At 42.9% G+C, this 27,320-nt stretch overlaps 1 protein-coding gene across 1 annotated transcript in view; it reads right to left on the bottom strand.

Annotated features, from left to right (window-relative positions):
• Positions 1-11,317: 11,317 nt before the first annotated feature.
• Positions 11,318-27,320, bottom strand: part of TAB2 (TGF-beta activated kinase 1 (MAP3K7) binding protein 2) — a 155,431-nt gene continuing 139,428 nt past the window's right edge. Inside the window, exons 5-8 of the mRNA XM_077289185.1 lie at positions 26,060-26,220; positions 15,250-15,343; positions 14,799-14,894; positions 11,318-13,569 (exon numbers count right to left, since the gene is read on the bottom strand). Coding sequence (XP_077145300.1) covers positions 13,424-13,569; positions 14,799-14,894; positions 15,250-15,343; positions 26,060-26,220 — 497 coding nt within the window. The 3' untranslated portion in view covers positions 11,318-13,423. The remainder of the gene's footprint in view (positions 13,570-14,798; positions 14,895-15,249; positions 15,344-26,059; positions 26,221-27,320) is intronic.

Below are 27,320 nucleotides of genomic sequence, written 5' to 3'. Positions count from 1 at the left end.
TTCATTCACTTTATAAGTTGTATGGGTTTCTATTTTTATGTAGAGATATGGGTGGGTGCTTATATCTTTATGGCTACATTCTTTATTTTTTATTTCTTTCTATTTAATTATATTATTTTTGCTTGTAAGCGTACACCTTGGGAAGATGACTGCGGGGGTACGTGTGTAGGCATTCACTTTCCAGGCACTTATTTAGGCTCCTTTAATTTATACTAGGGGCCTCAATATGTTTACAGTTGCACCTTTTCTATTACAGTAATTACAGTGATTATCCTTATATATATGAGTTGGGTGTGTATTTGAGTATCATGTTTTGTTATAAAATTAGTATTTTTCATTTTTTAGGATTAATGGCTGTAGCATTAGGACTACTGACCATTAGGATATTTAATCTAACAGTCACACGTATTGTTGCACGCGCTACACTTTTTATATTTGGCCTAATGGGCCTGATTTCACATTTTATGGGTTGGAATTAGTACTGTTTTGGATACAGTTGCGATAGTTTTATTATTGGTTACTCCATTTCATACCTTATATTGTAGTGCCGCTGCTGCCAGTAGTCTGTCCCTTAATGAAGATGGCCGCGCGTGTATGCGCGCATGCGCGCCACAACGGTGCTCGCAGATTACCTTATCCGGCATTCAGTAGCGGTGGAGCAGGAAATGACGTCTTGAGGGATTTCCCTCTGCCTGCTCACAATCGCCGCAGTTGCCGGGGATGGTATGTGCGGCGTTCCGGAAATGGCGGTGCGCATGCGCCAATTATAGTGCGCGATGGCCGCTACGGCTGACAGGAGATCTTTAAATACAGCCCAGTCTGACACACAAGCATGTCCCCCCGAGGAAGCTCACGCGAAACGCGCGTCGGGGCCACCGGACACACACTGGCATCAACTGATATTTGGGTAAGAATGACAGAATAGTTGGACACCATGATAATTGTGTTTGACTTATGACGGAAGATGCAGGATGTTATTGGGCACAATTGTTACTCATGTGGAGCACTTTTGCACTTTATAGTTTTGTGGGTTAGTTATGGATTAAATAACATGTCCCCAGTAGACATCAGCATATGTCATTTCTGAGCCCTAGGTGCTATTTTCAGTGTGGTTGGTCCGCCATACATGTGCTAAAACGTGTACTATGTCTATTTATATTTGTTGTGACTTTTATGTATGTTCTCCTTAATAAAATTTGATTTTTTACATTTATATTCTGGTGGGTGTTGTATACTCCGTAGTTCTCTTGTAGGATCTATATATGCAGTGGAGTTTGCCCTGTTATATCTTATGTCCATGGTAGGGTATTTCCCTTTTTGAAATCTGATATGCATCAGTGGTTTTTGTATTTCCTTGCTGACATTGCAGCCTTGTTGGGACATGGTGGCCATCCACCAACCATCCACTACTCCATCCATCTGGACCATCCAGGGTTGCTCGACACTCATCAGTAAACAAGACTGTTTGAAAATTAGTCTTCATGTATGTCTGGGCCCACTGCAACCGTTTCTGCTTGTGAACATTGCTTAAAGGTGGCCGAATAAAAGGTTTATGCACCACAGCAAGCCTTTGAAGGATCCTACACCTTGAGGTTCGAGGTACTCCAGAGGCACCAGCAGCTTCAAATAACTGTTTGCTGCTTTGTAATGGTATTTTGGCAGCTGCTCTCTTAATCCAATGAATTTGTCTGGCAGAAACCTTCCTCATTATGCCTTTATCTGCATGAACTCTGTCTGTGCTCTGTTTCAGTCACAAATCTCTTCACAGTATGATGATCACTCTTAAGTTTTCGTGAAAGCATTAAGCTACTTACGGGTAGCGGCATTTTTCAGAGGCCCATGACAGCATCACGAGAGAGGTGATCCGCCCCTTAGGAACAGGAAACCCACAAATACAAAAGGGCGGCACCTCTCCCACGCATCAGTTGGATTACAGAGCCTGAGAGGACTACCGCAGTTAATGACAAGCAAACACAACATTACATACAGTTAAACACAATAACTTTAATAAAGTAACAATCCAGATATCACACGTGAAAAAAAAACTTTTCCCCTTTTTATTTTTTTACATATCAAGGATGTGCAACCCCCACGTGAATAGAGAGGGAACTAAGGGTGCTGTCATGGGCCTCCGAAAAATGCCGCTACCCGTAAGTAGCTTAATGCTTCATTCGGACTCCCATGACAGCACCACGAGAGATTTACAGAGATGTAAGCCATTTTAGGGAGGGACCACAGCCTGTAGTACCCTTAACCCGAAGGTGAGATCTGAGGAGAACCCCAAGTCCAACCGATAGTGTTTGAAAAAGGTGGAAGGGGATGACCATGTGGCCGCCTTACATATCTGGTCGACTGACACTCCAGATCTTTCTGCCCAGGATGACGCCATGGCTCGGGTGGAATGTGCCCTCAGATTCTGAGGAGCCGGACCCCCACCTGTCGTGTAAGCAAGAGAGATAGCCTCCCTAATCCATTTAGCTAGTGTGTATTTTGACGCTCCAACCCCTTTCCTAGGACCTTGGAAGGACAGGAATAGTGCATTTTCTTTTTTCCAGTCATTAGTAACTGAAATATATTGTAAAAGACATCTCCTGACATCCAATGTATGGAGTTCACTTTCTTTAGGGTTAGAAGGATTAGGGATGAATGAAGGTAAAACTATCTCCTGCGACCTGTGAAACTGAAATGCTACCTTTGGTAAGTAGGCTGGGTCCGGTCTAAGGATAACTCTATCCTGTAAAAATTCTGTGTACGGGGGAAGTCTAGAAAGCGCCTGGAAGTCTCCTATTCTGCGAGCTGATGTTATAGCTATTAGGAAAGCTGTTTTGAGAGACAACATCTTGATTGAGGCTTCATTTAAAGGCTCAAAGGGGGCTTTTGTTAAAGAGGAAAGGACAAGATTTAAATCCCATGGTACCATTTTGTTTCTATATAACGGTCTAGCTCTACCGACCGCCTTAATAAATCTCGACACCCAATAGTTGCTCGCAATATTACGTGAGAACAGGGCTCCAAGTGCTGAAACCTGTACTCAATGTGCTTGTGGAGAGATTTAATTCTAACCCCCTTTGCAGAAATTCTAATATTTGGCGTATTGGTACCCCTTCATTAATGTTAAACTCTGAGGAAGTTAGGAACTTTCTCCAGGTTCTGGAGTAGATTCTCGTTGTTATTGGCTTCCTACTTTTTAAAAGGGTATCAACCAAATTAGAGGAGAAGCCTTTATTTTTTAATAATGACCGCTCAAACTCCAAGCCGTCAAATGAAGCCCCTTCACTTGTGGATGGAATACCGGCCCCTGGGAAAGTAGATTTGGGATGTCTGGTAGCACCCAGGGATCGCCTACTGACATTGTCCTGAGCCATGCAAACCAGGTTCTCCTGGGCCAGAAGGGAGCAATCAGAATGACTCTCGCACGATCTTCTCTGATTTTCCTCACCACTAGAGGTAACAGGTTCAATGGTGGGAAGGCGTAGGCTAGAGTAAAATCCCATTTTATGAGGAATGCATCCACTGCCAGCGGATTTTCCCTGGGATTTAGAGAACAAAAGTCTTTTGCTTTTTTGTTTTCTTTCGTAGCAAATAGGTCCACCACTGGTCGACCCCATAAGCAGACAATCTGATTGAAGATGTCTCCATTTAGAGACCATTCCCCTTGTCTTAGAATATTGCAGCTGAGAAAGTCCGCTTTTATATTCTCCTTCCCTGTGATGTGGAGAGCAGTCAAAGATCGAAAATTCTCTTCTGCCATCCGGAGGAGGCGATCTGTGATCTGCATCAGAGTCTCGGAACGTGTACCTCCTTGATGATTTATATAGGAGACTGCCACCTGGTTGTCCGAGAGGATCCTGACGTGGTGGCCCTGCCGATACATGAGGAGTTTTTTAACTGACAACTCAATTGCCAATAATTCTCTCCGATTGGATGAAGACGTTGAGTATGGATCCCAATGACTCTGAACCACAATGTCATTCATGTGAGCCCCCCAGCCTGAGGAGCTAGCATCCGTAGTTATCACCCAGGATACCTCTATTACCCAAGGAACTCCTGCCGACAGATTATCCCTATCCAGCCACCAATTTAGGGATTCAAGAGTCGCCGATTCTAAAGTTATTTTTTCCTCCAATACACCCCTCAAGATCCTGTCCTTAATCAAAACATCTTTCTGAAGGGATCTAGCATGAAATTGTGCCCACCTTACCGCTGGAATGCAGGATGTGAGGGACCCTAGCAGGGACATAGCTTGTCGAAGGGTCATAGAGGGTGTATTAATTGCTTTTAATACCTGATGCTGAATCTGATTTAATTTATTTTCTGGAAGGAGACACTGTTGTGTAGTTGAATCCAATAATAACCCTAGAAACTTGAATTTTTTGAGGCTGTAACCGGGATTTTTCAAAATTAATTATCCAGCCCAGGCGTTCCAACTTAACCCTAGTCAGCTCTAATTGGGATAAACAGTGTTCCGCCGAGTTCCCTACTATGAGAAAATCGTCAAGGTATGGGACAATGAGAATATTAGATTCCCGCAAATGAGCCATAACCTCCGCAACTATTTTTGTGAATACTCTAGGGGCCGATGTTATACCGAAGGGAAGTGCTCTGTACTGAAAATGATGAACCACTCCCCCCATTAATACTGCTACCCTCAGGAACTGCTGGAAATCTTCATGAATGGGCACATGATAATAGGCATATTTTAAATCGACTACCACCATAAAGCAGTTTTTGAATAGCATTTTTATTGTCGAGCTGATGGACTCCATCTTAAAGGTATGCTTAACCAGATAACTATTAAGATGCCTGAGATTTATAATGGTCCTATACGTCTTATCAGGTTTTTGAATAAAACAGGGGAGAATAAAATCCCTTCCCTCTATCAGACTTTGGAACCTCTATAAGTACATTTTTAGAGCAAAGAGACCACACCTCTGCTTGTTCTAGGGGAGAAGAACGCAAAAGAGTTAACATAAAATTATCCCGTGGGGTACGGCAAAACTCAAGTGTGAGACCCCGAGAAATAGTATCTTGTACCCAGACACTATTTGTGATCTCTGACCATTCTGAACAGAAATGCAATAGTCTACCCCCCACCGGGATTTCTAGTCATTTGTCCTCTTTCTTTCTTTCTTTCTCTCCTTTGAGGAACGACGGAACATATATCCCGTACCTCGTCTACGTCTATCCGCCCATCTAGACCGGTCTCTTATAGGTGAAAAGGTACGCTTTCCTCCGCGACCAAACCTTTTCTTATTAAAGGGACGACGATCGGATCCAAGCAGATTGGGGAATTTCTTTTTGTCATCCCCTGCTTTCTCTAGGAGTTCATCCAAGGTCGGCCCGAATAAATACTCTCCTTTACATGGAATGGCACAAAGTTTTGATCTCGTTTGTATATCACCTGGCCAACATTTTAACCATAGAGCTCTCCTGGCTGCATTCAAGAGTCCTGCTGCTCTAGCAGCCATTTTAACGGAGTCAATGGAAGCGTCTGATAAGAAGGCAGCTGCTTCTTGAATCACCGGTAAGGCAGTCAGAATAGAATCCCTAGATGCACCTTCTTTCAACTGAGTCTCTAACTGATCCAGCCAGACCATCATTGATCTGGCTGTACAGGTTGAAGCCACTGCTGGCCTTAAGGAACCGGCTGCCATCTCCCAGGTACCCTTTAGAAAAGGTGTCCGCTTTTCTATCAAGGGGGTCTTTAAGGGTTCCCATGTCCTCAAAGGGGAGAGAGGCCCGTTTTGCCACCTTGGCTATTGCTGCATCCAATTTAGGGGCTTTTTCCCAATTGGTGACTGCTGGGTCATCAAAGGGATACCTGCGCTGGTGGTAAGGAACCTTTTTTCTCGGGCTTCTTCCACTCCTTATTAATAAGATCTTGAATTTTTTCATTGAGCGGAAACACCCTACGTTTTTTTCTGCTCCAACCCACTAAACATAATTTCCTCCTTGGAAAGTTGGGGTCTTGGTTCTGTTATGCCCATTGTTCCTCTGACCGCTTTAACCAACTTATCTACTCTGACAAGGGGTAGACAGAAGCGAGCGGTATCTTCATCCGAGGAAGAGGACGATGCAGCTGAAAACTTCCTCCTTATCCTCCTCTGCTGAAGAATCGGAGAATAATGGAGCTTTATATTTAGAACTTCCTGCTTGAGAAAGGCCCTTTAAGGATTGTCTGACCTCCATTTTGACCATCTCTTTCAAGCTGGCGGCCATAGTAAGGGATTCCTCCGCTACCTGAGGGGGTAAGTAAAGCAATCTAATCCCTGTAGATATAATGCTTTCACCCCCTCCTCCTTCCTGAGACCTCACCGTGTGCTGGATACAGGGGCCACATAATTTTTTAGGGCAGGAATCAGGTAGGGGAACCCCGCAGATGCCACATTCCCTGTGTTTCGCCTTCCCGGCACATTTCTTCCCCTGTAACAGAACATATGAGGGGGATCATGTCAATGGGTGAACTTTCACGAAGATCACTTACCAGCCCAAAGAAAGGTACCGGAATATGAGGGGGATTTTTCCTGGCTGACGCTCCAGACCCCTGCCTGGAGGAGCTTTTGTGGCCAGACTCACTACTCCTTCTGTCGCGTTCTTTCCCTTTGGGCTTCTGGGATACCTCTTCCAGCAGCTGAGGCTGCTGCACATGTTCGTCCTCCATTTCCGCCCAATATGAGGTCAGAAGCAAGGGACCACGATCCGGAGTTCTTCTTATAACCCCTCCTCCGGTCAGCAAATGTGCCTAGCGCTCCCCTGATTGTTTTCCGGACTCCCCCAGGTGCAGGCAGTCGTCTCTGGGGCTCAGAACGCCAGCGGTGCTATTGCCGGTGGGCGCCGCCATCTTGGATGCACTGCGCAGGACCCCAGAAACCCGGAAGTGACTGCCGGCTCCGCCCCTGACGTCACCCTGGCTCCCAGCGCTTTCCTATCAGTGCCTAGAGTGGCGTGGAGCGCCGGGCAGACCAGCAGCACCCCGGGTGGTGCCACCAAAGCGCCGCCGCATACAGAGACCCCAGCCACCCCAGGAGGAGACCCAGGGGACATACTTACCCAGCGCTGGCCCTGGAGATAGAACACCACCGGCGACCGCTCCCTGCTGGAATGCCACCGACGTGCAGCCCTGCCAGGACCACCGTGGCATCTCCAGGAACTCCGCACCGGCCGAGGTAGGAGACCCCCCCCCCCCCACTACCTGAGTCGGCCGGCCTGGGATCCTTTTGTAAATTCTGCAGGATCCCGTCCCATTAGGAACAGGAAACCAACTGATGCGTGGGAGAGGTGCCGCCCTTTTGTATCTGTGGGTTTCCTGTTCCTAAGGGGCGGATCCCCTCTCTCGTGGTGCTGTCATGGGAGTCCGAATAAATATCTAATGTTTTCATACCTTGTCCAAGGCATTGCACTATTTAACGCTTTTCAGCAGCAGAGAGATCCTTTTTATTTCCCATCTTGCTTGAAACATGTGGCCTGCTTAATAATGTGGAACATAATTTTTAAGTAGTTTTCCTTTATTTAGAATCACCTGGAAAACTAATTATCACGTGTTCAAGATTGATTTCAGTGATCCAAGTTTATTTGAAAAACAAAACAATTAAATCTTTATGATACTTAAATCCAATTTGCATAATTTGGAACACAGTGTAGTATTCTTAACAGTTCTGACTAAATTGTCGATACTGTCTATAGGGAAGCACGAGCGTCCTTCTACGTCTGATGAAAGAGGTGACGAAGATGAATGTGAGGAGTCTGAGGCTTCCTTAAAGGGAACCTGTCACCCCCAAAATCGACGGTGAGCTAAGCCTACCGGCATCAGGGGTTTATCTACAGCATTCTGTAATGCTGTAGATAAGCGCCCGATGTATCCTAAAAGATAAGAAAAACAGGTTAGATTATACTCACCTGGGCGGGCGGTCCGGGGCCTCCCATCTTCATAGGATGACGTGCTCTTCTGGCCTTCACGCTGCGGCTCCGGCGTACTTTGTCTGCCTTGTTGAGGGCAGAGCAAAGTACTGCAGTGCGCAGGCACCGGGAAAGGTCAGAGGCCCGGCGCCTGCGCACTGCAGTACTTTGCCCTCAACAGGGCAGACAAAGTACGCCTGCGCCGGAGCCGCAGCGTGAAAACCAGAAGAGGACGTCAACTGATGAAAAGGCGCCGGACTGGACCGCGACACCCATCGGACCGTACCAGCAGCGGGAACGCCCCTGGGTAAGTATAATATAACCTGCTTTTCTCATCTTTTAGGATACATCGGGGGTTTATCTACAGCATTACAGAATGCTGTAGATAAGCCCCTGATGCTGGTGGGCTTACCTCACCCTCGATTTTGGAGGTGACAGGTTCCCTTTAATGTCGCTGTCGGAATCCAAACTGAGGATGGGGGACATTTCCTTCCTCTTGCTCCAGTGCCTCTGGGGTATACTGGTCTGGCTCAGGGCCTGCAGCTCTTCCCTTATCGTGCGGATGTCTACTGATGACACCACCGCCGCCTCCTGCATTGTTTTAGTAATACATTCCCGACAATCTTTTGGGGTAGGCGTCAGGGAGGGCCTGGGTACATAGGGCACACTGTTTTGTTGTCTGTCTCTTCTTGGTCTGAAAGAAGGGGTATATAGCAAGAGGAAAGTCTGCCTAATAGGTAGAGTCCTATACACTCAACCAGTGAAGCTTTATACAATACCGGTTCTGGACGAGGAACAGTCCGAGTCCTAGGTGCATCTGCCATATCACCTTTCCGACTCTTGCCTGTGGAGCCTCTGCTGGAGTGCCTGGATCCAGCACTCTGAGCATGAGAGTCCATCACTGGTGGGTGTACGTTCTGTGGGGACGACATCCTAGCACGCCGTTCTCCCATGTTTCTCTTCATTATATTCGAATCCTAGCACGCCGTTCTCCCATGTTTCTCTTCATTATATTCGAATCTGGCACGGTTCCCGCCGGCTAACCCTGCCTCTTCCGGTTTGCCCCAAAAGTAACCCCCGGCGTATTGCCGCCCCGCTCACTCTATGGCTTCAGATATTAGCGGCGGCAGCCGGAGATAAGAGCAGGGTGCTCCTCACGATGTCGGGGCAGCCTTACCAGGACCCCGACTACACGCATCCACGTGGAATTGGGCAGCCTTTCCCGACCTGGTACACACGGACGCTTCACCAGACGAGGAGCGAGGCTGGTAGACAGAGCTCCCCCGACGCTGGTTCTGTACCGCAGCCCCTGCCATTCTCACAGAAACCGCACAGGCGGCGTGCATTGGCCCAGGTATTTCTTCTTTTCTTCCATAGGTGTCCATGCTTCGGTTCCCATAGGAACAGGAAACTAATTGAGGAGAGGTCGTCCACCCCTTTTATTTCTGCAGGTTTCCTATTCCTTTGGGTGGATCCTCTCTCTAGTGGGTGCTGTCGTAGCGAAGGGTAAACATTGCCATTTGAAATTACTTTAGTTTTGTGCCATGTCTGTGATCTGCTTTTTTCTACAAAATTAAACAACTAAATGAACATCCTCCAAGGCCGGTGATTACATAATTTTGCCAGGGGTAGTATATCAGGGCCGTGGCCTTGAATCATATGTAGTGATGCACCAGGTTGCTTGCCTTGTGCCAGTGCACTATTGCTGCATTGGAGGTTGGTGCACAGCGCTGCATCGTTAAGGGCAGTGACCCACTGAAGTTTGCAGTAACATGGCAGTGGGCTTCACCCAGTCTGATCAGATTTTAAACTAAGAACCTCACGTTCAGTTTTGTAAACTTTTGCTTAGCCATAATATATCAATGTACACCTCTTGGAAGTGCAGTCCATGTCTTTCTGCAGCTACGATGTTTACACTAGTGTTGGTGTTTGTGAACTGATTGAACACGAATTGTAAAATCTCTTAGTGGTTCTATAATTTTTTTTTTTTTTAAAGTTTTTAGGTATTTTTTTTCTCTCCATTTTGTTACAATCATTTTTCTACTTGCATGGAGATGTTGCCCAAATACTATTGACAGTAACCACTGTATCATATATTGTAATGCCTGTGTCTAATCAGATCTGCGTTTACAAGTTGCAATTACTTTTACTGTGAGATGTTTGGGGACTGTTGGTGATCCAATAATATAATCACCGGTAGTGTTAATTAAGTAGGCAACCCAGGCAAAGCTAAGCAGGGTAAACTGGAATTGGGCAAGTGTGGATGGAAGGCACATTCTTTTTGGACAAGAATGGAAAAAAAACCCATAGCAGTAAAAACATAAAAACAGTATCTTGCAACCTTGCGAGTACAATAAAAGTTTGGACGTAATACCTCATTAAATAGCGGTATATCACAATTCTATAGGTGTGAAAAACTGGAAGGACACTACAGCAGTGAAGTGCGAGCTTCTATAATTGAAGGTCTGACTGCTATTTGGTATCTTTAACCAACCCAACCACAAAGTGAAAAAATCTCACCAAGATAAATAAATAAAATTCACTAGAACAAATCTAGAAAACCTACTCAAAAGTGAATATTCAAAATCCAAGTATCAAAAGCTTTAAAATAATTTTATTGAATATAATTAAAAACCAGGAAACTAACAACTAACATCGTGTCACTAATATATTGGTAATTATACCCTTTGTACATCACTTATGCACTTTATGCAGTCCTGACAGACTGATTATTAGATTTGCACTTTATATGATTTTTTGAGGGTCATTTAGCCAATTATATTTGTATATAATATGGGATCTGTGTTCCTAATGATGTATATATTCTTTGTACTCTGATATATATGGTGATGTTTGTTGTTAGTTTCTCCTGGTTTTTAATTATATTCAATAAAATTATTTTAAAGCATTTGATACTTGGATTTTGAATATTCACTTTTGAGTAGGTTTTCCATCTTTCTCCAACCCCCAGATTCCGGAGCCTCCTAGCAAGAAAATCACTGATAAAACCAGGATGATAAGAATTGGCACATCGACCATACACTGATGAAAACTGATCCAAAGCACCGATGAAAATCCAGAGTCGGAGAGTCTGTGTCCATTTTGGAATAATCGGAGTCTTTACAAAATGGACAGACTCCTTTCTGCTGAATATTTTTTCATAAAAATTTGGAAAAGTTATGTAGTGTCCTATAAATGACTGGTCTGTTCCTGATCTAAGGATCTAGGCTTTTAGAGGAGATGAATCTGTGCTGCACTTTATGTAAATGCGCAGTAGCAAGACATGTATGAGGGAGTCTGAGTCGAAGTCAGGGAAATTGAGGAGTCAGTCAGTGGTTTGGCCTACAGACTTCACAGCCCTGTGAAAATCGGTCTGTTCTTTTCTAGAAGTACGTGGAAAAACAAAACAAACCACAAATTAGTATTTAGAATATATATTTTTTTAATTTTTATAAATAACTTATCTGTTACAAAGACTGTTTACCCAGCTAAATCACAAAACCATCAGCTCAAGATATCCAAATTAGATTTTATTATTACAACAAGTAAAAATTTGTCAATCTTCACAGAAAACTGCAGAAAAAGCTGAAAATGGTCTTTTAAACAAAAAGCATTGCTTGCAAGTGCTTTGGTTCTGCTGTTTAGCCCAATTATAGTGCTGGAAGGCCTAAGACATAACAAGCCTTTGCAACACTTTGGTTACCTAGAAATTTATTCTGCAACACAATGAAATAGCCTTAAGAAAAAAGGCTCATCACATTTTAGTTTCTGGTACAAAAACCATACAAACAACTGTCTGATGTTGAGTCATTTACAGTGGATGACTTTACTAAACCAATGGCTACTTAAATATCAAAGCCTGAAAAGAAAAAAAGTGAGCCACTGATTGTCAACAATTTATTCTCTTAATACTTAAACAAGAGCAGCAATAACGTACATTTCTTTGAGATGCCAAGCAGTGTATGGTTTTATTTCCTAAAGAGTGATTTGCTTACGAAACGTGTGATATTTCTGCCCTAAGCTTCAGGATGTTCAATAGATCATTGCTTCAAGACAGTGAATATTTTTAAATTGGCCAAAACCTACCTCTGAATATTTTTCTTTGCTGGGAATGAAGGAATGAGAATTACCCAGATCTAGGTTTACATAGGAGCTTCCGTTTTAAGATACAAGTGTCTCAAACTGAAAAATCACAGATTTGAGGCCATTGTAGCAAAGAACATGGACCCATGTGTATACAAAATAAGTTAAAAAAAACAGAGCTTCCTAAGGAGATCCTGGGCATCAGCAAAATGTCTCATTCTCAACAGATAGACAATATTGACAATACAGTACTTTTGTATTACTGAACTGATGGTGCAAAATGAAACCTGCATCTTCAAATAGCGGGATTACTATGGCGCCCTACCATACGATTATTAAGAATCTGGGTTTTCCTTTTGCCATAAATATACCACTTGTTCTAAGACTTAACTGGCATGAGGCATTTGGCACATTTTGGAATAAAACGATTCAAGGAAATCAATACAAAATAGTCACCCACTGTAAAGTCCAATGTGTATAGAAAATGATGGTACAACATTGTGCCTTTTCATGATTTTCACAGGACATCAGGATATACAAAAGAAATATGTTTTGTGGAGGAGAGATGGCCAACAAATCAAACTATGCACAATGCTTTATTCCCTTCCACCACCCAGTTAAAGGCACCAAATTTTTGATAAGAGATCTTAAAAGGACATTGACTGTGCCAAAAAAAAAAAAAAAAAGGAACAGTAAAAAAACAAAAGAAAAAAAAAGAAGACCTATTACAACTATACATACAGAAAAACATGAAATTAATAAAGGTGAGATGGGAAAATAGGTCACTTAGAGCAGGCTTCAGAGCTATGTACAACTGGAAAAAAAGCTTTAGGTAATTTCACTGTATCGTACAGAGACAACACATGCAGTTTTTCATCTATGTTGCACTTGATTGTACTGATGCTGGTTTCACAAGTCATGGGAGGTTCCCGAGAGGCACTTAAAACACATGAACTGAATAGTCCTTCCTCTGTTCATGCAACGGCAACAGCTTACAGCAAGTTGCAAATCCTTTATGTTTTAGTGTTTATTTGGGGTTGCTGGTTTCGCATAAGGAGAATTTAAAAGCCAAAGACAAATTTCTTGGTTTGCTTCTTCTCTGAATATCCAAAAACGATCCAGTAACGGATTAAAAAAAAAAAAAAAAAAAAAGTAGTAAGGACCCAAAATACTGGGCACAGTGGGAAATCTTCTTTAAGGGCTATTAATACTGTACATGGTACAGGCGGTCAGCTGGGAGCCAGGTTGAATCAGTCTTACACTGATTAGAGAATTTAAGAAAAGGGGAGAAACCCAACTGCGCACAACCAACACTGAGGTATTATTCTGTGGACTTATGTTTGCTAGTAGTAAACAACCACAAGGCCGTTCTTTTTCCCATCATTAAAAATGCTGTTTCTGACAATCTTCCGTATATTTCCATTGACAAAATTGACCTACTGGCTCAGTAATTCCTGGGCATATCGCACTGTTCACATCGGTTTAAGGCAGGGTGGTTCAGAAAAGTACATGCAGTGCAATTCCACTGAGCTCCCTCATCTTCCTCTGCGTCGGGAACCTTTGTCGGCGTTTTGACAGTGGACCTTTGATCTAAACGAGAACACAACATTGAATTAAAGTAGTAAAATGAACCAGACAAAAAAAAAAAAAAAACAATATGTAGCGACAAGCTCTGAAGAGGGATCTTGAAATAAAGTATTATAGAGATCCTGACAGCTGATGCATACTGCCCATCCACAGGCTCAGCAAAGTAAGCCTGGCTGCAAATTTATCATTTACATGGTTGATTATAACTGTTTCCTATGAATAAGACAACTATTGACAAACACACATTTCTATTAAGGCTGCTTTCACACAGACTTTTGCCGTTAGGCAGGATCGAGAGAGAAGGGGAGAGGAGAGAGGGGAAGAGGAGAGAAAGAGGGGAAGAGGAGAAAGAGGGGAAGAGGAGAGAGACAGGGGAAGAGAAGAGAGAGAGGGGAAGAGAAGAGAGAGAGGGGAAGAGAAGAGAGAGGAGGGGGAAGAGGAGATAGAGGGGAATAGGAGAGAGAGAGGGGAAGAGGAGAGAGGGGAAGAGGAGAGAGGGGAAGAGGAGAGGGGGGAAGAGGAGAGGGGGGAAGAGGAGAGGGGGGAAGAGGAGAGGGAGAGAAGTTTCTCTGTACGTTTTCTCCGTCAGCCGAAAACAGGTTTTTTGACGGATCCGGCAAAAAACGGATGAAATGTGTGGCCATCAGGCACAATCCGGCGCTAATACAACTCTATGAGAAAAAAACAGGTCCGGTGGATTGCGCCTGACGGCAAAAACCTGATGTGTGAAAGTAGCCTAAGGGAGACTGCATGAGGTTTTTGCTATTAGTCTGAGGACAGCATAATGTATGGGCAGAGAGCCTGATTGCAAAGACGTGTCGCTTGCTTAGCAGCTTGCTGTAGTTTCACTACAATCAGTGTTTCATCAGCAGATTATCATCACTGTCAGACTAGGTGCCTCGTGCAAGCCAGACCAGCTCGCGTGTGTAACACTGGTTGGCAGCTTGCTGACAATGTACACAGGGAGCTGCCAATCAGGGGTGCAGGTGGGGTTATATTATACATAGCTCAGCATTCTGACCACTGCAAGATCTACAGCAGAGAAAAAACAAGATTCTATCAAAACTGCACTAAGCAGTCCGGTAAGTGCTACATTGCTGGAACCATGCTGCTCTTGCATTCCATAGCAAAACCCTGCTGCTAGATTCCCTATAACTAGATTGTATATTGTCAGTTTAGTATATAATACTGCAGTTTTATTTTGCCTATGTTTTGCTTTTGCATGAACTTACCAATAGACTGTGTACCTTTTGGCTTTGGTGGCACTGGGCCTAAAAATCCAATGTTATCATAGAAATTATGAATGGCACTGGGATCAAAATGCGGTCCTAAACAAAAACAGGTAACAAAAGTCAGTTTGTGACCATTGTTTGTGACGTAAAATTTAATTTAAGTAACTAAAAAACAAAACAGACAAAAGGGCATCATCATGTCATTTAAAACAGAACAAAATAACTAAACATTTTAAAATCTACAGCTTGAAGCTGTACTGCCAAACCAAAATACACTAAATTGTAATTTATGAAGTTTACGAATCATATTTAGAATCAAACTGTAAATGCAAAAATTCTTTAGGGGGAAAACAGATTTCAAAACAAGTCAGAGACATATCAAGTCATATAAAAAAAGGCAGACTTAAAAACAGACGTGGTAAAGAAAAGCTAGAACATTCTATGAACTCACCTCTTGCCTGGAAAAGATCTATTTCTTTGGTGAGACAGTCTATATCAATTTGCAACTGCCTGTTAGAACTCCTTAATTGCTGCATTTCTTCCAGCTAGAAGAGGAGAAAAAAAGTCTATTACAGAGATTTTTAGGGTACTAAACACATCCAAATCAAAGTATGCATTATGCATTGAGCAACAGTAACTGTGCGACAAGTCCTAATAGCCACGGTCCATTGAAATGCCGCTAAGCAGCAAGTTACTAGCATTTTGTTCCTTAATCTACAGTGCGCTAAAAGCTGTATGACAAAAGAAAAAAGCCCCATGCATGACGTTTATGCATAATTAGCGAATACATTACAAATTTATTGATTCATTACCATAATAATACAACACAAAGAAAAAGAGGATTGGTGTTATATTACTGTGTCACTGAATAGATAAAAGGACAGGCTATATTATTTATTGGCAAGTCATGCAAAAGCATCTACTGTGGCTTTCCACTGCGTTTCATTTATATCACGTTATTCATGTTTAGCACTTTAGTGTTTACTTAAAGGGTTTGTCTACTACTCAGACAACCCCTTCGTAATCCCCGGGTCCACCCCAGTAAAAAAAAGAAAAAAAAAAAAAAAAGAAGCTATATTGGCCTTTGGTGTCCAAGCTGTTCTAGTGGTATGAACACTGGCTCTCCTGGGGATCAGGTGACTTATCTTGAGCAATCCTTGGGGCCTGAGGGCTTAACGCTCCTCTCAGAAGAAGTGAGAGAGCAGCTGTGCTCTCTTTTCCTCTGGCTGTCCGATTTGTCCAAATTGGGGAGTGTCACGCAAGCGCTAATTGGCCAGAGGGATCACGTGACAATGTCAAGGGAACCCTAGGAGAGCAAGTGCCAACATCAGAAGAGAGTATAGGTGTTATTTTACTGGTGGACAACTCCTTTAATGCTAATAATGGCTGCTTTTTTTCATCTGAAAACTATGACAGAATCATAGAATGTTAAAAGTTGTAAGGGACCTCCAGGGTCATTGTGTCCATCCCCCTGCTCAATGCAGGATTCACTAACCATCTCAGACAGATGTCTGTCCAGCCTCTGTTTGAAGACTCCCATTGAAGGAGAAATCACCACCTCTCACGGCAGCCTGTTCAACTCATTGATCACCCTCACTGTAAAGCTTTTTTCTAGTATCTAATCTGTATCTTTTCCCTTTCAGTTTCATCCCATTGCTTATTGTGCTTCCATGTGCAAATGAGAATAAGGCTACTTTCACACTAGCGTCGTGCACTGCACGTCGCAATGCGACGTTGCGGCGCACCAACGCAAACTGTGAAAAATACCTTACATGTAACTTTTTTTGTGGCGACGGTCCGACGCAACCGTCGCACGACGGTTGCGACGTGTGGCAATGCGTCGCTAATGCAAGTCTATGGAGAAAAACGCATCCTGCAAGCAAATTTCTCTTAGGCTACGTCTCCACTTTTGAATGCAGGCGATTCCGCATGTGTTCATTGAACCGTGCGGAATCACTGTGCCCTATACATTGGACTGGTAATATTTATCTTGGAGAGTCTCTGCAAGATAAATAAATAGACATGCTGCATTCTGGAAAGACATGCCTCATATCTGTCTCCACAGGGAAGCAAGAGGCGTCAGTGCACGCATAGTGGAGATGGGATTTCTTGAAATCCCATCCACTATGCTGTAACATCTGGCCGCTGCGGATGTACTTAGCGTCCAACTTGCAGCGTTTACTGACCGTGGGAATGTACCCTTAACCTTCTGCTTTGCAAGTTAAACATTCCCAGATCCTTTATTTGTTCCTCGTAGGAGAGTTTGCAGTAGGCTCACCATTCTGGTAGCTCTTCTCTGAACTTGCTCCAGTTTTTTAAAATGCGGTGCCCAGAACTGGACACAGTATTTCACATGAGGTCTGACCAAGGAGTAGAGGGGGGATAATTATTTCACGTAATCTAGGCTTCTTTTAATACATCCCAGAACTGTGTTTGCTTTTTGCTGCTGCATCACACTGTTGACTCATGTGCAGTCTGTGATCTATTAGTATACCCAAGTCTTTTTCACACATGATGTAGCTTAGTTCTATTCCTCCCATTCTGTAGATGTCACTTTTGTTTTTCCTGCCTATATGTAGAATCTTGCATTTTTCCCTGTTACATACCATTCTAATAGTCGCTGCCCATAGTTCAAGCTTATCTAGATTCATCTAAATCCGTTCCGTGTCTTCTCTAGTGTTAAAAGGAACCTGTCACCCCCATAATCGAGGGTGAGGTACGCCCACCAGCATCAGGGGCTTATCTACAGCATTCTGGAATGCTGTAGATAAGCCCCCGATGTATCCTAAAAGATGAGAAAAAGAGGTTAGATTATACTCACCCAGGGGCTGTCCCAGTGCCTCCTACCTTCATCAGATGACGTCCTCTTCTGGTCTTCACGCTGCGGCTCCGGCATACTTTTGTCTGCCCTGTTGAGGGCAAAGTACTGCAGTGCGCAGGCGCCGGGCCTCTCTGACCTTTCCCGGCGCCTGCGCACTGCAGTACTTTGCTCTGCCCCTAACAGGGCAGACAAAGTACGCCTGCGCCGGAGCGTGAAGACCAGAAGAGGACGTCATCTGTTGAAGATAGGAGGCACCGGGACCGCCCCTGGGTGAGTATAATATAACCTCTTTTTCTCATCTTTTAGGATACATCGGGGGCTTATCTACAGCATTCCAGAATGCTGTAAATAAGCCCCTGATGCTGGTGGGCTTACCTCACCCTCGATTTTGGGGGTGACAGGTTCCCTTTAAGCTATCCCTCCTAGATTTGCATTGTCCACAAATTTGATTAGTTTACCTTCAGTTCCCTTATCAAGATCATTAATAAAAATGTTGAAAAACACTAAAGGTACCTTCACACTAAACGACTTTGCAACGATAGCGATCCGTGACGTTGCAGCGTCCTGGATAGCGATATCGTTGTGTTTGACACGCAGCAGCGATCTGGATCCTGCTGTGATATCGCTGGTCGTTGCTGAAAGTCCAGAACTTTATTTGGTCGTCAGTACGGCGTGTATCGTCGTGTTTGAAAGCAAAAGCAACGATGCCAGCAATGTTTTACAATGGTAACCAGGGTAAATATCGGGTTACTAAGCGCAGGGCCGCGCTTAGTAACCCGATATTTACCCTGGTTACCATTGTAAATTTAAAAAAAAAAAAACAGTACATACTCACCTTCTGATGTCCGTCAGGTCCCTGGCCGTCTGCTTCCCGCACTGACTGAGCGCCGGCCAGCCGTAAAGCACAGCACAGTGGTGACGTCACCGCTGTGCTCTGCTTTTACTTTACGGCCGGCCGGAGCTCACAGTCAGTGCGGGAAGCAGACGGCCAGGGACCTGACGGACATCAGAAGGTGAGTATGTACTGTTTTTTTTTTTACATTTACAATGGTAACCAGGGTAAACATCGGGTTACTAAGCGCGGCCCTGCGCTTAGTAACCCGATGTTTACCCTGGTTACCCGGGGACTTCGGCATCGTTGGTCGCTGGAGAGCTGTCTGTGTGACAGCTCTCCAGCGACAACACAGCGACGCTGCAGCGATCGGCATCGTTGTCGATATCGCTGCAGCGTCGCTTAATGTGACGGTACCTTAAGGCCCGGACAGCGCCTTGTGGTCTGCACTTGAAACATCTCTCCAATGGATGCGCAACCATTTGATTACCACTCTGAGTATGATCACTGAGCCAGTTATGAATACACTTAACCACAGCCTTTTTTCAATAAAGATAGTATAAGATACAGAGATAGATGTAAAACAGTTTCATGATTTTTTTTTTTTTTTTTTTTACATTAAAGGGGTTGTTGGGCCCCCATATGAACTCATCTAGGTGCAAAAGCAGAAGGCCACTGAAAAGTGTAGCTCTGAGTCTGACAGACTCATTATGGTTTTAACAAGGTTGAACGTGATCCCCTCTCCCACAGATACTGCATTGCTCGGTGGTCAATTGTGGTAAAAACACTTATCCCCCTTCACTGGCAATTTTTCCCCCCTTTTGTTTTTTTCCTTGCCTCTTCCCAAAAGTCAAAACTTTACATCTTACATTGAAAGCCATGAGTTTTTTTTATTTTTTTTAAGACACTATTCAGTATAATATGTACTGAGATATGGGAAAAAATCCAAATGGGATGAAATTATGAAAAAAATGCAATTCCACCATTTTTACAGCATTTATTATACGGTAAATTGGTCCTGTAAACAGGATTCTCCAGTTCAGTACAATTATGGAAGTCACAAACTTGCTTAGATTTTTTACATTTTTCTCAAAGTGTTGAAAAGAAAATTCTGAAGCTAGTAAAGAAAATTTGGTTTGTGATGACATCTGTGACATTTTTATATTTCAGGTCATTGAGCTGTGTAAAGGCTTATTTTTAGTGTGAAGAGCCGACTTTCACTGATATTTTTGGGGTATAGATGACATTTTGATAAAAAAAAAAATCTAATAAGTTGGTGTGGTGACCGAAAATCTGCAATTCAGGCATTTGGCAGGTGATTGGCAGCCCGTTTACAGTGTCTAATTATCGGGAACCTAGCTTTCAGCTTTCCGAGGAATGGTCTCTCCCAATACTTGTGAATTATAAAGCTGGGCTTATACTATCCATCCCACTGCATTGAACAACAGCCAATCAGCTACACATTTGCAAATCCGCAGTTGTTTAATATCTTGTTTTAACAAACAGCATTTAAAATTTAAAAAGGTGAGCTTTCCCTTTACTTTGTATAATAATTAGTTAATCAAAAAAGTCCAACTATATACCTTTCTATGGTACTTCCGGAGTACATACAAACAACCACAAGATGGCAGTAAAATCACTGTCACCCTAAAGAAGCCAACCATAAATAAAAATTTTTTTTATAAAATGAATTTTTATTAAAGAACCAAATAGAGCCAATACATCAAAACATAACATACTAAAAGCTACATCATTCTATCTGGGTAATACCCCATAGGAAAAAACGGTAGGAGACACACTATATGCTGTATCTAGAAAATACACAAAGTGCAAAAATCAAAAGGACTGCCCATATTACAGAATAAACACTTGGGTAATATATATGGTGCTGTCAGCATCCCTATTCTAATGCCAGTGTTTCTAATTTTTAAAGCAGCCCTTTTGTATCCTTAATACCACTAACACCTAGTAATAACTTCATGAATCAAATATAACTCCGACTATAACATCCGGTAATAAATAGTGCAGATATCATTACCTAGATGAGATGATAGATCGTGTGCCTCCTCTCCTGATTTTTCCGGCGCCCCAACGCGCGTTTCGCCCTTGCTTCTTCCGGGGGCGTGGAATTTTGCATTTTGTGTATTTTCTAGATACAGCATATAGTGTGTCTCCTACCGTTTTTTCCTATGGGGTATTACCCAGATAGAATGATGTAGCTTTTAGTATTTTATGTTTTGATGTATTGGCTCTATTTGGTTATTTAATAAAAATTCATTTTATAAAATTTTTTTTTATTTATGGTTGGCTTCTTTAGGGTGACAGATTTTACTGCCATCTTGTGGTAGTTTGTATAATAACTAGTTGGATTGTATGACAAAGCGCTGTCCACATTTTTATTTTATGCAGTATAGAATGAGGAAAACTAAAAACTTCCTGTGAAATTTGATAATCACACTGGACCTTTGGGAAAGGATGAAATTAGGAATCTCTGCTGTCTTACTATCTAACAGCTATGCAAGATATCCTGCCTCAGCTGGCAGATATCACCCCAGGGAAGAACACCTGTAAAACATATATATAATATATAAATATATATATATATATATATATATATATATATATATATATATATATATATATATATATATATATATATATATACACAGTGCCTACAAGTAGTATTCAACTCCCTGCAGATTTAGCAGGTTTAATAAGATGCAAATAAGTTAGAGCCTTCAAACTTCAAACAAGAGCAGGATTTATTAACAGATGCATAAATCTTACAAACCAAAAAGTTTTGTTGCTCAGTTAAATTTTTATAAATTTTAAACATAAAAGTGTGGGTCAATTATTATTCAACCCCTAGGTTTAATATTTTGTGGAATAACCTTTGTTTGCAATTACAGCTAATAATCGTCTTTTATAAGACCTGATCAGGCCGGCACAGGTCTCTGGAGTTATCTTGGCCCACTCCTCCATGCAGATCTTCTCCAAGTTATCTAGGTTCTTTGGGTGTCTCATGTGGACTTTAATCTTGAGCTCCTTCCACAAGTTTTCAATTGGGTTAAGGTCAGGAGACTGACTAGGCCACTGCAACACCTTGATTTTTTGCCTCTTGAACCAGGCCTTGGTTTTCTTGGCTGTGTGCTTGGGGTCGTTGTCTTGTTGGAAGATGAAATGACGACCCATCCAGGGTGGATTGATTTAAATCACGCCGATTTAAATCATGATTTAAATCACGATTTAAATCAAAAGATTTTTTTCTATTTAAATCGGATCGATTTAAATCATGATTTTAATCATGATTTAAATCACTGATTTAAATCAAAAGGTTTTTTTTAATATAAATCACGATTAAAATGAGAAGTGAGAGCAGTGCGCATGTGCGCCCATAGTTACACGGACGAAACTAGGGGCAACGATCTAACGCCAGGGTGAGGGGGGGACCCCAAAGTAAGTAAAAATCTTTTTTGTTTTACTATATGGCAATAGGTAGGTGTTTAAAAGCAGCATGTCTTAATTGTATAAACTATTAATAGCCTCCACATTTTGTTCATACTGCCCCTTTAATTCCACACTTCTAGCTTGGTTTCACTTTTGGTTTAGTTTCTTTTTCCATTCAGTTGACATGCCCAAACTTGTTGGATAGTCAGCATCCTACAGAAACCTCTGGAAGAGCATGGCATTGTGAATGTTACACATATACAGCCTTTGTTCTACTGAGTTAAACAACTCAGCTTTATCTCATGATGGAAGAACCTTTGGATGGTAAAATATTTTCCTCAAAAAGCAGTTTATTGAAAAAAATCCGATTTAAATCAAAAAAATCCGATTTAAATCAAAAAAATCCGATTTTTTTGATTTTTTTAAAAAAACATTGATTTTTATCCACCCTGGACCCATCTTAAGATCCTTGATGGAGGAGCGGAGGTTCTTGGCCAAAATCTCCAGGTAGGCCGTGCTATCCATCTTCCCATGGATGTGGACCAGATGGCCAGGCCCCTTGGCTGAGAAACAGCCCCACAGCATGATGCTGCCACCACCATGCTTGACTGTAGGGATGGTATTCTTCGGGTCATATGCAGTGCCATCCAGTCTCCAAACGTCACGTGTGTGGTTGGCACCAAAGATCTCGATCTTGGTCTCATCAGACCAGAGAACCTTGAACCAGTCAGTCTCAGAGTCCTCCAAGTGATCATGAGCAAACTGTAGACGAGCCTTGACATGAAGCTTTGAAAGTAAAGGTACCTTACGGGCTCGTCTGGAACGGAGACCATTGCGGTGGAGTACGTTACTTATGGTATTGACTGAAACCAATGTCCCTACTGCCATGAGATCTTCCCGGAGCTCCTTTCTTGTTGTCCTTGGGTTAGCCTTGACTCTTCGGACAAGCCTGGCCTCGGCACGGGAGGAAACTTTCAAAGGCTGTTCAGGCCGTGGAAGGCTAACAGTAGTTCCATAAGCCTTCCACTTCCGGATGATGCTCCCAACAGTGGAGACAGGTAGGCCCAACTCCTTGGAAAGGGTTTTGTACCCCTTGCCAGCCTTGTGACCCTCCACGATCTTGTCTCTGATGGCCTTGGAATGCTCCTTTGTCTTTCCCATGTTGACCATGTTTGAGTGCTGTTCCCAAGTTTGGGGAGGGTCTTCAATAGTCAGAAAAGGCTGGAAAAAGAGATAATTAATCCCAACATGTGAAGCTCATTGTTCTTTGTGCCTGAACTACTTCTTAATACTTTAGGGGAACCAAAGAGAATTCTGGTGGGTTGAGGGGTTGAATAATAAATGACCCTCTGAAAAAACTTTTCCCAATTTAAAAAAAAAATAAACAAAGAAATAACATTCTTTTTTGCTGCAGTGCATTTCACACTTCCAGGCTGATCTACAGTCCAAATGTCACAATGCCAAGTTAATTCCAAATGTGTAAACCTGCTAAATCTGCAGGGGGTTGAATACTACTTGTAGGCACTGTATATATATATATATATACACACCGTATATGCTCGAGTATAAGCCGACCCGAGTATAAGCCGACCCCCCTAATTTTGCCACAAAAAACTGGGAAAACTTGACTCGAGTATAAGCCTAGGGGGGAAAATGCAGCAGCTACCGGTAAATGTCAAAAGTAATAACAGATACCAATAAAAGTAAAATTAATTGAGACATCAGTAGGTTAAGTGTCTTTGAATATCCATATTGAATCAGGAGCCCCATATAATGCTCCATACTGTTCATTATGGCCCCATAAGATGTTCCATATTAAAATATGCCCCATATAATCCTGCATAAAGGTTAATAAAGGCCCCATAAGATGCTCCATAGACACATTTGCCCAATATAATGCTGCACAAATGCTGATTATGGCCCCCATAAGATGCTCTATAAAGATATTTGCCCCTTATAGTGCTGCACAAACGTTATGGCCCTATAAGATGCTCCATACAGACACTTGCCCCATATGCCGTAGTGCCCTACAAACGTTAATTATGGCCCCATACAGACACTTGCCCCATATAGTGCTGCACAAACATTATGCCCCTATATAGTGCTGCAGAAACGTTATGGCCCCATATAGTGCTGCAGAAACGTTATGGCCCCCATATAGTGCTGCAGGAACGTTATGGCCCCCATATAGTGCTGCAGGAACGTTATGGCCCCCATATAGTGCTGCAGGAACGTTATGGCCCCCATATAGTGCTGCAGGAACGTTATGGCCCCATATAGTGCTGCAGGAACGTTATGGCCCCCATATAGTGCTGCAGGAATGTTATGGCCCCATATAGTGCTGCAGAAACGTTATGGCCCCATATAGTGCTGCAGAAACGTTATGGCCCCCATATAGTGCTGCAGGAACGTTATGGCCCCCATATAGTGCTGCAGGAACGTTATGGCCCCCATATAGTGCTGCAGGAACGTTATGGCCCCATATAGTGCTGCAGGAACGTTATGGCCCCATATAGTGCTGCAGGAACGTTATGGCCCCCATATAGTGCTGCAGGAATGTTATGGCCCCATATAGTGCTGCAGAAACGTTATGGCCCCATATAGTGCTGCAGGAATGTTATGGCCCCCATATAGTGCTGCAGGAACGTTATGGCCCCCATATAGTGCTGCAGGAATGTTATGGCCCCATATAGTGCTGCAGAAACGTTATGGCCCCATATAGTGCTGCAGGAATGTTATGGCCCCATATAGTGCTGCAGAAACGTTATGGCCCCATATAGTGCTGCAGGAATGTTATGGCCCCATATAGTGCTGCAGGAACGTTATGGCCCCCATATAGTGCTGCAGGAATGTTATGGCCCCATATAGTGCTGCAGGAACGTTATGGCCCCCATATAGTGCTGCAGGAATGTTATGGCCCCATATAGTGCTGCAGGAATGTTATGGCCCCCATATAGTGCTGCAGGAATGTTATGGCCCCTATATAGTGCTCCAGGAACGTTATGGCCCCATATAGTGCTGCAGGAATGTTATGGCCCCCTATAGTGCTGCAGGAATGATATGGCCCCATACAGTGCTGCAGGAATGTTATGGCCCCATATAGTGCTGCAGGAATGTTATGGCCCCATATAGTGCTCCAGGAATGTTATGGCCCCCATATAGTGCTGCAGGAACGTTATGGCCCCATATAGTGCTGCAGGAATGTTATGGCCCCATATAGTGCTCCAGGAAGGCCCCATATAGTGCTGCAGGAATGTTATGGCCCCATAGATGCTCCATACAGACACTTGCCCCATTTGCTGCGATAAAAAAAATAAATCACATACTCACCTCTCCGTCGCTCAGGCCCCCGGCACTTTCAATAGTCACCTGCTCCTCGTTCCGGGCGCCGATCTGTCTCCAGCACTGACGTTCAGCAGAGGGCGCGCACTGACCACGTCACCGCGACCTCAGCGTCAGTGCTGGAGACAGATCGGCGCCCGGAACGAGGAGCAGGTGACTATCGCGCAGCGCTGCGCTCCCCTCCCCATATACTCACCTGGTCCTGCCGCTGTGTAGATCCTGCTTACCCCAACGCCGCAGCGCTTCATCCTGTACTCAGCGGTCACATGGTCCCGCTGATTACAGTAATGACTATGCGGCTCCACCCCTATGGGAGGTGGAGCCGAATATTCATTTACTGTAATGAGCGGGACCATGTGACCGCTGAGTACAGGAAGAAGCTGCCGGCGCCGGGGAAGCACGGACCGCGCCTGGACTAGGTGAGTATTTTTAGACAGCCCCCGCTCCCCCTCCCCTGCCGACCCCCGGTATGACTCGAGTATAAGCCGAGAGGGGCAATTTCAGCCCAAAAAAGTGGGCTAAAAATCACGGCTTATACTCGAGTATATACGGTATATATATATATATATATATATATATATATATATATATATATATATATATATATATATATATATATATATATATATATATATATATATATATATTTAGATTTTCCTTATAACTGTTCACTTTCCAATACAAAGTCAGTGGTTTCAAAGTAACAATATCAATCACAAATGCAACATTTAAGCCTCAAATTTAATATAATTAAACAAAAAAAAAAAAGACCCAAAAAACAACATTGGCAAGTCAATTTAAGGCACAGTGCAAACTTACTGATGGAATTTGTGAAACTGAATTCGACCTATTTAAGCGTCTCTGGGTGAGATTATTTTCCATTTCATTGACCTCTGTTTTAAGTTTATCCAACTTTTTCTTTTGTATTTCTAGTTCTCGATGAAGCCGCTCCATTCTTGCCTTCTGATGTATCAGCAAAGCTGAAAAAAGCATGTTTAAAAAGGTTTATTGGTAGTTCTGACAAACTTTAAAAGTCAATTGCACTACAGTGACTTGGAACAATTGAAAAAAAAAAACAAAAAAAAACAACAACCAAAAAGCCAATTTAAACAATTGGTTTAAGACTAACAGCACAAAACAAGGTAATTTATGTGATAGGACACCCTCCTGATACCACATGGACCTATGAATATCAGAATCTGTACATCACATGAACTGGGCCTACTGATGAACTGTATTGGGGAAATGAGACAGAGGCAGCTTTATCCCCTAACATCACACTGAAGTGCTTCAATTTATCTGCTTTACTGTTCTCCCTTCTCACTAGACACCTGGACTATGTCTAGTATAGGATTCCCTGTGCATTGTGTGTTATAACAGGGACATCTAGGGACAGCAGCCGTGGAACGGAGGGTGCCAAAAACCTCCTAAATAGGGTGCCAACCTCTGCTGTCAGGCAGCGTGAATACTAGGACAGCTCAGGGATGCATAGGCCATGTGGTATCACCTGGGACTAGTATACACAGTTTTTATCTCTATAGCTCTTGTTCTCTCCATTTGATACTAACGACATCCTCAAATGGGAAAAATATATTATATAAATATATACAATATTTATATTATAAATAGTAATACTATTTATATAATAAATAGTAATAATACATATTTATTTATAAATATTTATAATCGGGGGCATGTCGAAGAAGCTGGGCAAAACGAGCACGTCGGGGCAAGGAAGCGGGGAGCCCACTAACAGCAGCACCTCATTTACAATCTTGGCGCCAAGGTAATGTGTCTGTAAGACATGAGATATATTAAAATGGTTAGATGATGTTCTCAGCCGTAGCTCCTGTTTATGTTAATAGCAATAGAATAATCAGTGGATTAATATGATGCCAGTCCACTAGAGATCGGGCTGATTGAAACACATACTGTATATTGTAAGTTCCACTATTATTGGTGCTCGCAATTGGGTGACATAGAAAATTGTTTCAGCTGAAAATATTTAATAATAAAACTTATTTTTGGAATGATAGTGCCATCTCAAGGCCAAATTATGAATAGCAATTGCTAATTGTTT

The sequence above is a fragment of the Ranitomeya variabilis genome, chromosome 2 (genome assembly GCF_051348905.1).
Source record: "Ranitomeya variabilis isolate aRanVar5 chromosome 2, aRanVar5.hap1, whole genome shotgun sequence".
Classification (NCBI taxonomy): domain Eukaryota; kingdom Metazoa; phylum Chordata; class Amphibia; order Anura; family Dendrobatidae; genus Ranitomeya; species Ranitomeya variabilis.
This window is presented reverse-complemented; position numbering and strand designations above follow the sequence as displayed.